The sequence below is a fragment of the Phascolarctos cinereus genome, unplaced genomic scaffold, assembly GCF_003287225.1.
Source record: "Phascolarctos cinereus isolate Bilbo 61053 unplaced genomic scaffold, phaCin_HiC Scaffold_726;HRSCAF=1367, whole genome shotgun sequence".
Classification (NCBI taxonomy): Eukaryota; Metazoa; Chordata; class Mammalia; order Diprotodontia; family Phascolarctidae; genus Phascolarctos; species Phascolarctos cinereus.
In genome coordinates this window covers 49,348,897-49,363,253 of record NW_027556098.1, presented here as the reverse complement: position 1 = coordinate 49,363,253, position 14,357 = coordinate 49,348,897, and the positions used below count along the sequence as shown (strand labels likewise).

At 35.7% G+C, this 14,357-nt stretch overlaps 1 protein-coding gene across 5 annotated transcripts in view; it reads right to left on the bottom strand.

The window, feature by feature from the left end:
• Positions 1-14,357, bottom strand: part of TRAPPC10 (trafficking protein particle complex subunit 10) — a 105,022-nt gene that overhangs the window by 57,212 nt on the left and 33,453 nt on the right. For all 5 annotated transcript variants that reach the window (XM_020995901.2, XM_078146534.1, XM_020995897.2 and 2 more), the window contains exons 3-5: positions 12,785-12,920; positions 6,804-7,000; positions 3,303-3,498 (exon numbers count right to left, since the gene is read on the bottom strand). In XM_020995901.2, the coding sequence (XP_020851560.1) occupies positions 3,303-3,498; positions 6,804-7,000; positions 12,785-12,920 (529 nt within the window). The remainder of the gene's footprint in view (positions 1-3,302; positions 3,499-6,803; positions 7,001-12,784; positions 12,921-14,357) is intronic.

The following is a 14,357-nucleotide window of genomic DNA, read 5'->3' as shown; positions in this document are numbered from 1 at the left end:
AGATTTAGCAGCCACCACAATAAAGGAGCAGAGAGCTTGGAATACAATATTCCAGAAAGCAAACAATTTTCACTAGCCTCTGGAATATAAAGTATTATGTCCCTATACTTGAAAAACAAAAAACTGGGAAACCAGGAAGTAATTTGGGGGAAAATAGGTTTAGACCAGCATTTTACATACCATATACCACAAGAAGTTCTAAACAGATACTAGATTTAAATCAATTGGTCAAAACACATTTACTGCACTCTTACTATGGGCTAGGCATTATGCAATTGTTGGGAAAACAAAGAAAAAGCAAAAATGGTTCCTGCCTCAAGGGTAAGAAAACAGGTATGAATGTGTGTGCGCGCGCGTGTGTGTGTGTGTGTGTTCATGTTGTTGCTTAGTTGTTTTTCAGTCATGTCAGATTCTTTATGACACCATTTGGGATTTTCTTTGCAAAGATAATGGAACGGTTTGCCAATTCCTTCTCTAGCTCATTTTTTCAGATGAGGAAATTGAGGCAAATAGGGTTAAATGACTTACCCAGGGTTACACAGCTAGTGAATGTCTGAGGCCAAATTTGAATGCAGGCAGAGGAGTCTTCCTGACTACAGGCTTTGCACTCTATCCACCGTACCACCTAACTATTCACATGTGCCCACACACACACACACACACACACACACACATATATATGCATAGGATATGAGGTAATCTTAGAGTGGAGCCACAGATATCTTTTAAATATACAAAGTAACATCATAAGAAAAATTTGCTAGTATCTTTACTTAACCCTAACAAGAATTCTTAGTCAATAAAAGGGTTAGGTCAAAAAAGATAAAATAAGTTTATCTAACTTCACGAAACTGAAGAATTTTTGCAGTGCGGAAAAAAACCAATTCAGATAGGATAATGTAAATTGCCAAATCAGGGGGAAAAAAAACCCTTTATATAACTATCTCTGATAAAGAGCCATTCCCTAATAGATGAGTCTTCAAAGGCTATAACAGTTATTAGAAGAATGACAAACTATTAACAATCATACGAAAGACTGTTCCAGATAACTAAATGAGAAATGTAAATATAAATAATTCTGTTTATCTCAAATAAAGTTAAATCTGAAAAGATGGAAATAGCAGTATATCAGAAAAAGACAGGCACATTGAAATATTATTGGTACAGGTGTGAAGTGATTCCAACTCTGGAAAGTAATTTGTAATTAATGCTTAAAAATGATGAAAATGACCTACAGATTCCACTACTAGGCATGTCCTCCAAGGAAGGGAAAGACAAAATCTCACATGTCACAAGTGTTCACAGAGGCACTTTTTGTGGTAGTAATGAAATGTAAATAAAGTAGGTGTCCATCAATGGAGTAATGGCTAAACGGCAATACTGTGGGTCAAAAAATATTACTGTGACATGAGAAATGACAAATATGAAGAATTACAGAGAACGGCATAAGAAATAATGCAAAAATGAAGTAAGCAAAACTAGGAAACAATACACATAAGCACTACAACATAAACAGAAAGAATAAAATATAACTGACACATTGTAATTATTAAGCATGGGCCCAGAGAAGAGACAACAAAATGCGCCTCACTGATGTTATCTGAACATGAAGAATATGTAATTATTACTTTTAATTTTTTAAAACTTATAATTTATGTCTGATAGGGCATAATTACCATGAGATCAATATCAAATATCTTAAATAACTAAACTCAATGTTAATTTCTCAACTGGTTTTGCTGGACTGCTTTAAAAAATTTTAATCCTGGATACTAAGTAGAGGAATGGCAGAGTCACAAATGAAGGGTGATATGAAAACAAAAGGCATCAATTAACCTAAAAAAGTCAGTTCTACTAGCAAACTTAATTAAGGTTAAAAGAGGAAGAGGAAACTCAATCTAAGAGAGCTTCAACAGACTGAGCAATAAGAGTGACAAAGGATAAGACATTAAGAGTTATAAGGAACAACCATCTCTGAGGTTACCTAATCCAACTCTTTCATTTTACAAAAGACAGACATCGAAGTAAGCTCAAAGGGTTTACATGACTTATCTTTGTGCCTGTGAGAGGTCTCAAAGAAAGTAAATGGCAGAGCTGGAATTCAAATCCAGGTCACCTGGTTCCAAAGTATCACACTGCTACCCACTATTAAGACATTCTAATTCTTTTAAAATATGTCATATCAATCCTGGTACTGCTAAAATGTGGAGAGAGGATTAAGAAATTTTTATAAAGTTTTCTATCAGAATCAGTCTAAAATTAATTAAAACTAACTTTTCATTTCTAGTAATTAACCACATGTTGCTACCTTATAACTCAATTGCAAGGGGAGCCAAGTGCATGCAAAATAATGTCAACTAGTAAATTTGCCTTTTCAATCAAGTCACAGTGGTGAGAATATAGACAATCTTTCTCTTCACAAGTTGTAGCAAAAGCTTATCATTCTTTTAAAGTAATCCTAAATCTCTTCCTGAGCTAAATTGTAGGACCTATGAATGCCTTCCAAACTACAATCTGGCACATATCAGCTCCCTACCTCTTTTAATGATTAAATCAGTATATATACTTAACACATCTTTCTTGGAGAAAAAGGACAATTGAAGTTAACAAAATGCAATGAACTGCATGCCATTCCTTGCCATGATTCACATGATTTAAACCCAAAGCAACTGCATTAACACTAAATTCAATGAGTACTAATGATACAAAAATAATAATCACAATAGTGATGATAACAGTAAGCATTTATAAAGTACTTGCATGTGAGTCACAAGGCAGCAATATGTGATTAATTATCAGAAATGGAAAGTTTGTTTTAATTTATTTCAGGGTGATGCTGATAGGAAACTTTATAATTGCTTAATCTACTGTCCCCATTTTAGTGGTACCATGGCTGATATGACATATTTTAAAAGAACTGGAATGTCAACAGTGGGTAGCAATGTGGTATTTTGGAAAGAGCATGCATAAGATTTGAAACCAGATGACCTGAATTTCCAGAGAGTATTAATAACCAAAAGGTCCCTGAGAATCAAATAATATGCGACAAAACCCCAAGCTAACTGGGTTTACAGTTATTTCAAAATAAAATTAGGATGCAAGCAGTAGAGCAATAGGAAAACTAAGGATACAGCTATCTAAGAATTTATCTCTGATCTTGTTTGACAAAGCCAAGAAATAAGAAGGTCTAGTATTCTTGCTACTCTTACTACTAATCTCTGGTTTAAAAAACAAACTAGTAAAAGTAATAATTTCTATGGAATCAAATGAAAAAAAAGTTGATTCAGTGTTTGATGAAATACCTGAACCATGAAATAGTCACAAAAACTCCATCCTGGTTCAGTCCTCTTCTCCCTCAATGTTCTCATATCATCTTCAAATTTGCCTAAGTTTTTGGTAAAAGACATAAGAAGCAAAGTCCTGAGTTTGGTCAGGAAGGCATTCCAGGATTCCTGAGTACGGGAAGAATCCTTCAATGGGTCACAGAGAACCACACACCTGCCAAGATATGAAGAGATCATTTTAAATAAAGAATAACAATGATGTTTAAGAATTGTTCCCCCTTAAATTTAGCAGAATTTACCACATTTTCCAGGCAATTTATTTTTTTTGAATGTTACAGAAAAAAAATGCTAACAACCTAGGAAGAGGTAACGTAACTTGGCTCAGGGCTTTCAACAACAGCCTGTCCCTCCACTAATACATATAAAATGGCAACAAACAAATTTTGATACTGAATGCCTAACCTACAATTTAAAAAAAGTTATTTCCTTTTAAATTAAATTTAATTTTTACTTAAAAATTCAAATAAAAGTTAATTCCTTGAATTATTCTAAGTTTATAAGCAATAATATTAAAACTTTTAAATGACTCAATACATAAAAAGGATAAAGACCAAAATCTGTCTATGCTATATATAACTAAGGTGATAAGGCCTAGCCTGTATCTATATGACATGGATGAAATTCCTTTGCAACTATTTCTAAATCAGTGGTGACAAACCCCAAAAGAAAGAGAGCCCTATGGAACGGATGAAGTGGATACTGACTTGGAAAACCACAAATTAACATTATACTGTATTGTATTTTTATTTATTTTGTTAAACATTTAAAAATAGATTACTATTTATTTTTAAAATTCATTTTAAAAATTTTGAGTTCCAAATTCTCTCCCTCTCTCTGCATTTCCCCCACCCACTGAGAAAGCAAAGAATGTGATATTGATTACACATGTGAAATCATGCAAAACATATTTCCATATTAGCAATGTTGCAAAAAGAAAAGCAAGAAAAATAAAGTGAAAAAATTATGCTTCAATCTACACTCAGATTTCATCAATTTCTTTCTGTGGATAGATGGATAACATTTTTCATTATGAGTCCTTCAGTCTTTATCATCATGTTAATCAGAGTAGCTTAGTCTTTCACAGCTGATCATCAATGCAATATTGCTGTTACTGTGTACAATGTTCTATTGGTTCTGCTCACTTCACTTTGCATCAGTTTGTGTAAGTCTTTCCAAGTTTTTCTGAAATCAGCCTGCTCCGCATTTCTTATAGCACAATAGTTATTTCATTACAATCACATACCACAACTTGCTCAGCCATTCCCCAACTCATGGGCATCCCTTCAATTTCCAATTCTTTGTCTCACAGAAATGCTATAATATAATTTTGTACATATAGATTTCGTTTCCTTTTTCTTTGATTCCTCTGAGATACAGACCTAGCAGTGGTACTACTAGGTTAAAGGGTATACACAGTACATAATTAGGTGAGCATAGCTCCAAACTGTTCTCCCAAATGGTTGGACCAGTTTACAACTCCAATAATAGTGCATTAGTGTTCCATTTTTTTCACATCCCCTCCAACATTTGTCATTTTCCTTTTCTATCACATTAGCCAATCTGATAGGTGTGACCTGGTACCTTAGAGTTATTTTAATTTGCATTTCTCCAATCAATAGTGAATTACAGCATTTTTTCACATGATTAAGATAGCTTTGATTTCTTCTTCTGAAAACTGGGGAAGTAGTAAAGGGGATATGGTCAGACCTGTCGTTTAGGAAAATCACTTTGGCGGCTATGTAGAGGCTAAACAGGAATAGGCTAAGACTTAAGGAAGGCAGACCAATTAGGAGGATACTGCAAAGGATTTCAGCCTGCACTAGGGTGATTTATGTCTGTGTGAGCAGAAATTATTTTATAAAACCTTCACAAAACCTTCAAATTATTCCTCACCTATAAAGTCTAAATTCCTAGGCCATTCTAGCTATGTTAACCTAACAGTCACCTTCTCATTAAGCTCCCTCCTTTCTCTAGGAGTTCAGTGCTTAACTAACTGATATTCTCTCTTAATACCAACAACTGTTTTCCTCCCTGATGACTTCAATACACACATAATGCTGTCCCCTCAAGCACCTTGGCCTCTCAGTTCATTAATCACCCCAAGTTCCATGACCTATAGCTACATTCTACCTTAGACATTCTCTGGGATAATTATATCTTTAGATTTCACTGTTAGCTATAACTGTGTCACCTCTGACTTTGAGCTTTGAAATACCCTCCCTCTGATCAAAAATTATAGTTCTTCCATCTGCCTATTGTTTCATACCTCTTAAACCTCTCTTTTATCCTTAGTGACCTTCATTCAGTCTCTTTCCCTACCTGTCCATGCTTCATTTTCCTTTCAGCAGTTTTTACTCTGAAGTTAAACAATTAAACTATACTTAATCCTCCAAGCTCCCCTTTTCCCCAAGTTCTATCATCTGCCCCCTTCCCTGGTACCACTTTTGTCCATGTGTGGCCACATAAAAGAGGAAGAAGGAAGAGAAAAAAGGCAGCCCTTCTTGTCAATGTCAGCCTATCACTCCAAGGCTTTTATATTACAATCACTCAATGTGCATTTATTCCAATCCCCTCCCCTCTACCCCTCCCTTCCTTGCTTCTCTCTCTTTTCCTCCCAATCCCTTCAGAGATTTAGAGTATGAATAGGAAATTTTTTTAAAAAATCTTACACAGCTTCAAATTTACGTTTAAACCACTACAGTTTTAATAAAGGGGTTAACTAGGTACAAGTTTAATTTTGTTTCTATTCAAAATGCATAAATAAAAATCAAATATTTACTAAGAGCCAACTATCTGCCCAGAACTGTGAAGGATTTTATTAAAAAAAAAGAAGGAATAAAAATGTAATCTCTGCCCCTGAAGAGCTTATAATCTTATTAAAGACAAAATACTAACAATACAGGGAGATAATCATAAATATATATGAGTATATAATCAAGTATTCAGTTGTGCAGTACTGATCATATATAAATACTATAGGATTTATACAAAGAATTGTGAGTAACTATTTCAAGGATTTTAGCTGGGCCTTTAAGAACAGGCAGACTTAGAAGAGGAAGAGAAGATCACAGATTCAGAGCCAGAAGGGACCTCAGAAGTCATGTAGGCCAACTGCTTCATTTTATAGGTGAGGAAACTGCAGCTCAGCCAAGTTAAAGAAAGAACATCCCATGTGAGATGGGCCTTCACAGTGTTAAAAATCTATTACAAAAGAGATTAAGGCAACAAATTTGGTAAAAATAAACTAGTTGCGGGGCAGCTAGTGGAGCAGTGAATAGAGCTCCAGCCTTGGAATCAGGAGGACCTGAGTTCAAATTTGACCTCAGACATTTGACACTTACTAGCTGTGTGACCTTGGGGAGTCATTTAACCCCGACTGCCCCACAAAATAAATAAATAAAAATAAACTAGTTGCCTAAAATTGGGTGTTAGGTAAAGTAGTTAAAATTATATTCTTACCTGTCACTCTGTTTATTACAAAAATCATTCCTTATTTTGTCTACAATGGATGTGCGTGGAAGGATGTTGGTTTTATTTTTTTTCTTGGCATCACTTTCAACTACCACTATTAACCAATCCACAGAGCTGTGAGCTTTCAGAACATTCTGCCACTTGGTGATGTCATCTTTTAATGTAGCTTTATATACTTCAGTGTCCTAAAAAAATAAATTATAAGTCACTGTCAAGGTAACTTTAAATGATCACTTTAGTTATCAAGAATAAATAAACTTAAAATAGGTGCGTTGAACTATAGTAATAATATTTCTTTTCATTAAAAAAAATCTGAAGTTATCTTAACAGTATGCATTTTCATCATAAGCCAGAATACGTATTATCCAATGGCAACTGAGAAAGCCACTTTTTTAAAGACCTGCACATTGTCTCGATCTGTCATTTCATAACCATAAAGAACTCTCACAGTGAAGAAACTCCTTGTACCAATGCAAATCCACAACTATTATGCAACTAATAGCCCCCTAAAAGCTTGTCTCTAAAACAGGGTGCACACAAGACAATCCCTGGGGTGTGCTAAAAAAATACTCAAACAGAGGACAGCCACCTAGCCAACTGAGCATTTTTCCAACTGTAAGCACCTCTGTCTGCTGCTCTCTTTCCTCCTGCTTGCTCCTATTGTGAGTTACACCACTACTCATTCCCAAGAAGGTAGGTAAGCAAGCAGTTATTCTCCACTCTGCCCCACCCTCCCCTTCTTCCTGCCTGTGCCAGTATCAGCTACAATGGAAGTCAACAGCCAGCATTTATTACCTATCCAGCCTCAGTTCCTTCCTAGCGCCTCTATCCCAGGCACAAACCATTTTAGATGGTCAGCCTTGGATGCTCCCTCTTGGTTTTTTGTTTTTTGTTTTTTTGGTGAGGCAATTGGGGTTAAGTGATTTGCCCAGGGTCACACAGCTAGTAAGTATCAAGTATCTGAGGGCAGATTTGAACTCAGGTCCTCCTGACTCCAAGGCTGGAGTTCTATTCACTGTGCCACCTAGCTGCCCCTGGATGCTCCCTCTTGGATAGGACAACAGTCACTCCCCAGTAGGCCTTGAGCCTTCCTTTCCCACCCCCACTATTAAACAGTACAGACCCCGCCTCTCCAGAAACAGAGCACTTCCTGGGGCTTTGTGGGGTAGGAGGAGGTAAGATTAGATATATGCTTCCCTCACACCTAGCTATATCCCACTCCCAGGGGCTCAAACTACTGAACAGATCCTGCTTCCCTCGTACCAGGCACCATTTTAAACCTCAAGCTCAGGTCAGACTAGCATATCATGTACAATCCTGAAGCAGTGGCTCATCCATGGACACAGAAGAGGAAAAATACTTCTTGAGAATATACGCTTTGCTATCTACCCAGGTTCCTTTCTCCCCTACCATCAGTGCTCCAAGCAAGCTGAACAGAAGCTGCAGAAGCAAACAGCAGCAACAAGCAAAAGGCTAGATACAGCACAGGTGTAGCAGCCAGTGAGGTAGCAGCTCAAGCAGGCAAGACAGAGCTAACTCAGATTTACAACCCTTTTCTGAAGACTTGCCTAAAATCTATCAAAAAGCTTAGAAGCAAACATAGAAGGTGATCTACCACCAGGAAACCAAGTGCCATCAGGGCATTTTGGCACCCACTCTGCTCTTGCCCTATTTTCTCCACCTGAAACAGCCACCCTATGATCTTGGGTCCTGATCTCTAGAGACCATGCCCCTCCTCCATTCCTTAAGGAAAAGCAGAAATTTATTAGCCAAATTTCAACAAAGTGGATGGAACTGAAGAATGAGCATCATAATTTAGTAAGTATTCAATAAAATACTCCTTACATTTGGATCTATGCCTCTTAGTGAGATATGTTTTTTTAGCTATGACCACCATTAAAACAAATACAGTACTAGTCACCAAAAAAGCAGCAGCTGTCTTCTCCCAGAGCTTAACTACAGCACCCATCTCACTCTTCACTAAAGTGAAAGTTGACACATTCCTGCCTTACTCAACTCCAGATGCTCTCTGCTTGCTTTTCATAACTTGGATTTTTACCCTAATAATAAATGAAACAGTAGGATATTATAGTGAAAATTCAGTTAAAAATTTTTAAACAAGATGCAGCTTTGTTAATTTTTGTGCTGACTGATGAGGTTTTGGCCAAATGCTGAATCTAATCTTTGAAGAATTCTCCAATGGGATTAAGAAAGAATATCTAAATAGAATCAAGTAATGTGTGCCAGAGTAGACTGTAACTGGCACTCCAAACTAGCTCAAAGACACAAGACAAACAACTCTAAACCTGCTCCTGGATGGCATGTCGATGAAGAAAAAACGCACTGTCAGAATCTAGTGACAAAAATAACAGGTTATATCACACGGCAAAAAGGTAGCCCTATAAGACATGCATGACTTGGAAGAAACTAAATTTCCTGATTGTAATTAAAAAACAACTGATGTTTTGGTCAAAAGGATATGGAACTAAAGAATCTTTGAAGGAGTAGCAATATGTGGATGATGATGTTTGTCTTCTTTTCTGAATCTGAATCTGTTTCACAACCAGAAAGAAATCAATCAGGGAATCATTCTACAGAGAGGACATATGTGGGATCTCAGATGAACTGACTCGGATTATTATTGATCTCAAGATAAATGTGTTCCTCTTGTTCAGGAAATAACGTTTGAAAATGAAGACTAACTGATGAAATTGTCTTTTCTCATACTTTTCAACAAGAAGGAAGATACAGAGTTTAGATGTATTCCAAAACAAAATTTCCCAGGAAATTAGTGAAAAAGTTACAATAAATTTTTTACATTCTGCCTGTGAACCACTTTGGCAAAAACAGAAAATACCATCAGATTGTCCCATTACAGCCATCGCAAGCTTTAAGCACACAGACTCTTTCTTTTTTTTTTTTTGGGCTAGGCAATGGGGTTAAGTGATTTGCCCAGGGTCACACAGCTAGTGAGTATCATGTGTCTGAGGCCAGATCTGAACTGAGGTCTTCCTGACTCCAGGGCCGGTGCTCTATCCGCTGCGCCATCTAGCTGCCCCACAGACATCTTTCTAGATACTAAATATTTGTTAATTTCAAACAAGCTCAAGCAATTCAAAATTTCAAAATTTTAGAGGGTTCTTAATACTTGGAAGTGAAAATTTAAAGTTTTACATGAAAAAAACAAAAACCAAGTATCCCCCCCCAAAAAAACCCTAAGAACCAAAACTTTGAATTACTCTATCACAAAGGGCTATGCTACAATTTACAAAACTAATAAAGTATATTCAATCCTATTACTCTTAGAAAAAATGTAATTTTACTTAGTAAGAGCAAAAAGTGTTTTTGTACCATCAAAATAAATTTTTAAATATTTCATTTCATCTTTTTATTTTAAATTTTATGTATTTTACAATATACATAATATAGTGGTATAGTAGTACATGTATAAAATGCATAAATATACATACTAGAGGCACGTGATGAAAAACATTCTACTGACAGGGGGACCTAATCAAAAAAGTTCTAAGATTAGAGACACCTCAAGACACTCTAACTGCCTAGGAGTTAAAAAGCAAGTTTGTGTCAGAGGTAGGACTTGAACTCAGATTTCCTGACTCCTCAATAGCCTCTCTTAACCACTAGGCAACACTTTTAATAAAAACATAAACTGCAAGTATTTCCATTAAGGACAAATTATTACTTTTTCCTCAAAACCAGGTGAAATTTTCTGAAGTGTATTGACATGTCTCATGACCAATGACAAAAAAGAGAGCTTCTATTTGTGGCCATAGAACTGTTTCTTGGCAGTTCTTCTAACTCTACTATAATCCCATGGCAGTTCTCTGAACAGATCAATTCTGATACATCTTACATGTGGTGAAGGCAAGCCACCCTGTCACTTGATCTCAGCCCAACAAGGGAAGAAAATCAAGAGTAAGATTAAGAATTCCTGTCCCTGACTATTCAGTGTCCTTTAAAGCTGTTATTTAAAACCAGAGATTTATAAGAGACAGCAACAGCAAAGTGGGGAAGAAATGATTCAAAGATTAGGCCATTTCTTAAAGTTCTGGAGCTTCTACCCTCACATCTTAGAATCCCCCAGCCTTCTTCATCCATCCTATACCACCATAATGTAATCCTTTCTCTCTCCTTTCTTCCCTACTTTTCTATCACTACAACTGAGACAGCATGAATGGTCATGTTTTGATTTTGTTGCTTTGTTTAAATGGCTTTAATTCCCCTGCCTTTTTTGGAAGGGAAACGGTTCAGAGCTGTTATGTCATTGACAGAGTTCTCCCAGTGAGGAAATTCCTTCTGCCAATGTAGAGTAGCACTTGTTTCTAAGTGTTCTTGAAGCAACACTTAAAAGTGACTTGCCAAGGTTCATTTATGTGAGAGATGGGACTTCTACTTAGATTTTCCTGATTCCCAGGTAAGCCTTCTATCCACTATACTATGATGCCTTTCCAAATACAAACACATACAAAAAAAGGATAATAGGTACAAAAGGGACTTTTTGTTTTTGCTTTTTGGTGAGGTAACTGGGATTAAGCGACTAGCTTGACAGCTAGTGTCAAGTGTTTGAGGCCACATTCAAACTCAGGTCCTCCTGACTCCAAGGCCAGAGTTCTAACCACTGCGCCACCTAGCTGTCCCTCAAAAGGAACTTTTTGTAAACTGTAACAGTATGAGTAAATCTTCACTATTCGCTAACTACAATAATTCCATTATTCCTTCAGTGACCCCCAAATAATATTTATCTCATATTGATCTTGAAAGCATAAATAATTAACCTGAGAATGAACTAAACCCCACATTTTGTGAGAATCAGTTATCAAAATTTTCAGAAATTAACTTTAAGTTGCTTCTCACTTTACTACGAACTGTCACACTAAGGAAACCTAAAACTAGCTCTCCCATTGGAAATACAAGTTGTTTTTTTTAAAGGAATAAAAGCACAGTGGGAATACATATTGCATATATAGCAATTAGAGATTAGAGATTTCCATAGGGTTCAGGTTTTTGAGAACCTTACATACTTTAAGAGTTTATAACAAAATTGTTGTTTGACTGGCAAGAAAAATTCAGAGAAATTCGAAAGTCTTTAATTTCAAAGATTTTAACAATTAAAATATTAGACAAAATTAGGAGCAACCAATACAATGCTCTAAAATAAAAGCTCCCCAAAGCTGACAAGATTAAATATCCAAACACATAAAATGTACATATTCTGAAATTTATTCAGTCTTTCTATGAAGTTCACTCTGATTTTTATACTACAGAATATAAGAGCCTTCCCTGAGTTGATAACAATAACCAGAATAAAGAAGACTGTAACTGGCCATAGTCAGAATGCTTGCCCTGGCTTCAGACTTCTTTTCAGTCCTTGTTGCCGTAACAAGGTGCAAATGTGTCTTATTTTTCAAGGAAGCAATCTTCAGGAAAATACAATGCTGACAAATTGTACAACATGCCACAGAGACTGTTTTTGCAATCTTTTCTGTATTATCCGAGCCAAGCACAGGGGAAAATGAGTTTTCTGTAGTGCTTTGATCAAGTAATCAAACAATAATATCAGCTAGTGGCAATTTAATAAATCATTTTAAGTCATGCATATATTGTATTTACAGGGACGAGAGCAGCGGTTTTATTACATAAAGGCTCAAAAGGCTGTCACTGTACATAATTTTCTTCTTACTCAAGTAGCAAAATCTATGAAATGGAATGTTTTCTGTGAAACAAGTCATGAATGTACAATACAAACTAACTCATAAACACAGTTCTTTATATGTAAAAAAACAATTTTAATAAAAGAATAAAGGAAGCAATAACAATGAAAAGAAAACATGAACGCAAATGGAGAAAAAATTCTAAGTGTTGTAATGATGAAACCAAGAGATGAGTAACAGGCTTCTTCAAAGCTATCTTAATCTATTACCCATTTATCTTTTTTGATGAATACTTACACAACATTCTGTCCAATAAATGTGAAGGAAGGGGAAGGTAAGAAGGGCTTTGTTTCCTTCTTTCGGAAGCAACTCCTCTTTGAATTGAACAAAATTAGATTCTAAGTGAATCATCTTTGGAGCACGGCCATAGGACCTATAAACAAGTTGTAAAAATGAAAATAAATTACTATACAAATTATGACTAAAGGGAATACAGAAGAGAAGAATAATTATGTTTTTTTTAAAGAGCCAAAGCAATTCTAAAATTCTGCACATTACAATCTAAAACTAATAGTGTATTCAAATCAAACACTTGAAATAAAATATTACTTATGTTAATTATTTTAAACACACACACTCATATAGACTACTATTGTCTAAAAGAATCAGAAGGCAATGTACATGGTAATTATTTATTGCCTCAAAAACTTAAATTGACTGTGTCTGAAGAGACAGGAAATAACTGCCTACTGAAGTCAATGAACTAGAGAGAAAAAAGGAAAAAGATGTAACTAACTACAATAGCCTCAAACTGACCTATTCAAATGAGCTTAACACTGCTGAAAAATGGGAAAAGGGGAAAAAAAGGCAAAGATACTGACCTTACTTATTAACATTTCTCACAAAAGCTTGACAGAAAGCAACCTCTTCAATGAGAAGGCCCAAAGGGCCTAGACAGCCTGAGTCAGAAACACTTGCTCAAGCCAAGGGCAACACTCGTTTAGAATGTAAACTTATCTGGGTCTGATAATACCTCCTCACAAAACAGGGAAAAGTAGCACAAGTGAAGAAAAGTTTACAGAAAGGTTGGAATGAGACCCAACTAGGTCACATCATTTCAAGAGCAGCCATAAATGAAACTGGCAGGAAAATAACATATGAAAGATCTGTAAATTTGCTGAAATGATCTACTGTTATTATAAATGACCAGACTTGGACTCTAACACTTCCACCCCCAATGGGCTAAATATAAGTAAATAGAAATTACACTCAAGAAGATGAGTAGAAGGATAACTGGATCAGACCAAGTTCAAACTGAAGATATGTTTTTGAAGTAACACAATCTTTAAAGTACCAAAGGACTGCTTTATAAGACATAGCAGGGAGGAGAAAATTTTTTTTTAATGGAAAAAATCAGGAGTACAATTATTATTTAAAAAAAAAAGAAGAGTGTGTTACAGTGGAGAGGAAAATGGATTTAGAGTTAGAGAACCTGGATTCAAATCTTATCTCTACAACTTACCACCTGTGTGCCCTTGGACAAGTCGTAATTTCTCTGAGGCTCAAATAAAGAGTTCACACTAGATGATATCTAATGCTGCTTCCAGCTCTAAGTCTATGATCCCATGAGCAATGATAATTACTGATTTGTATACTCCTCTCATTTCACTGAAATCTTTATGAGAATGATCAACACGTATCAATGAATGGATGATAAGCATACAGGATAAGAAAGCATGTATAGAGCTGTCAACTGTACTGATTGAGAGAATACTCAAGGCTTTACTTATCATAAGCCTGTGAAGTAAGCAGTATAATTATCAAGATGATTTTACAAATGGGGAAGTAAAAGCTCAGAAAGGTTAAGTTG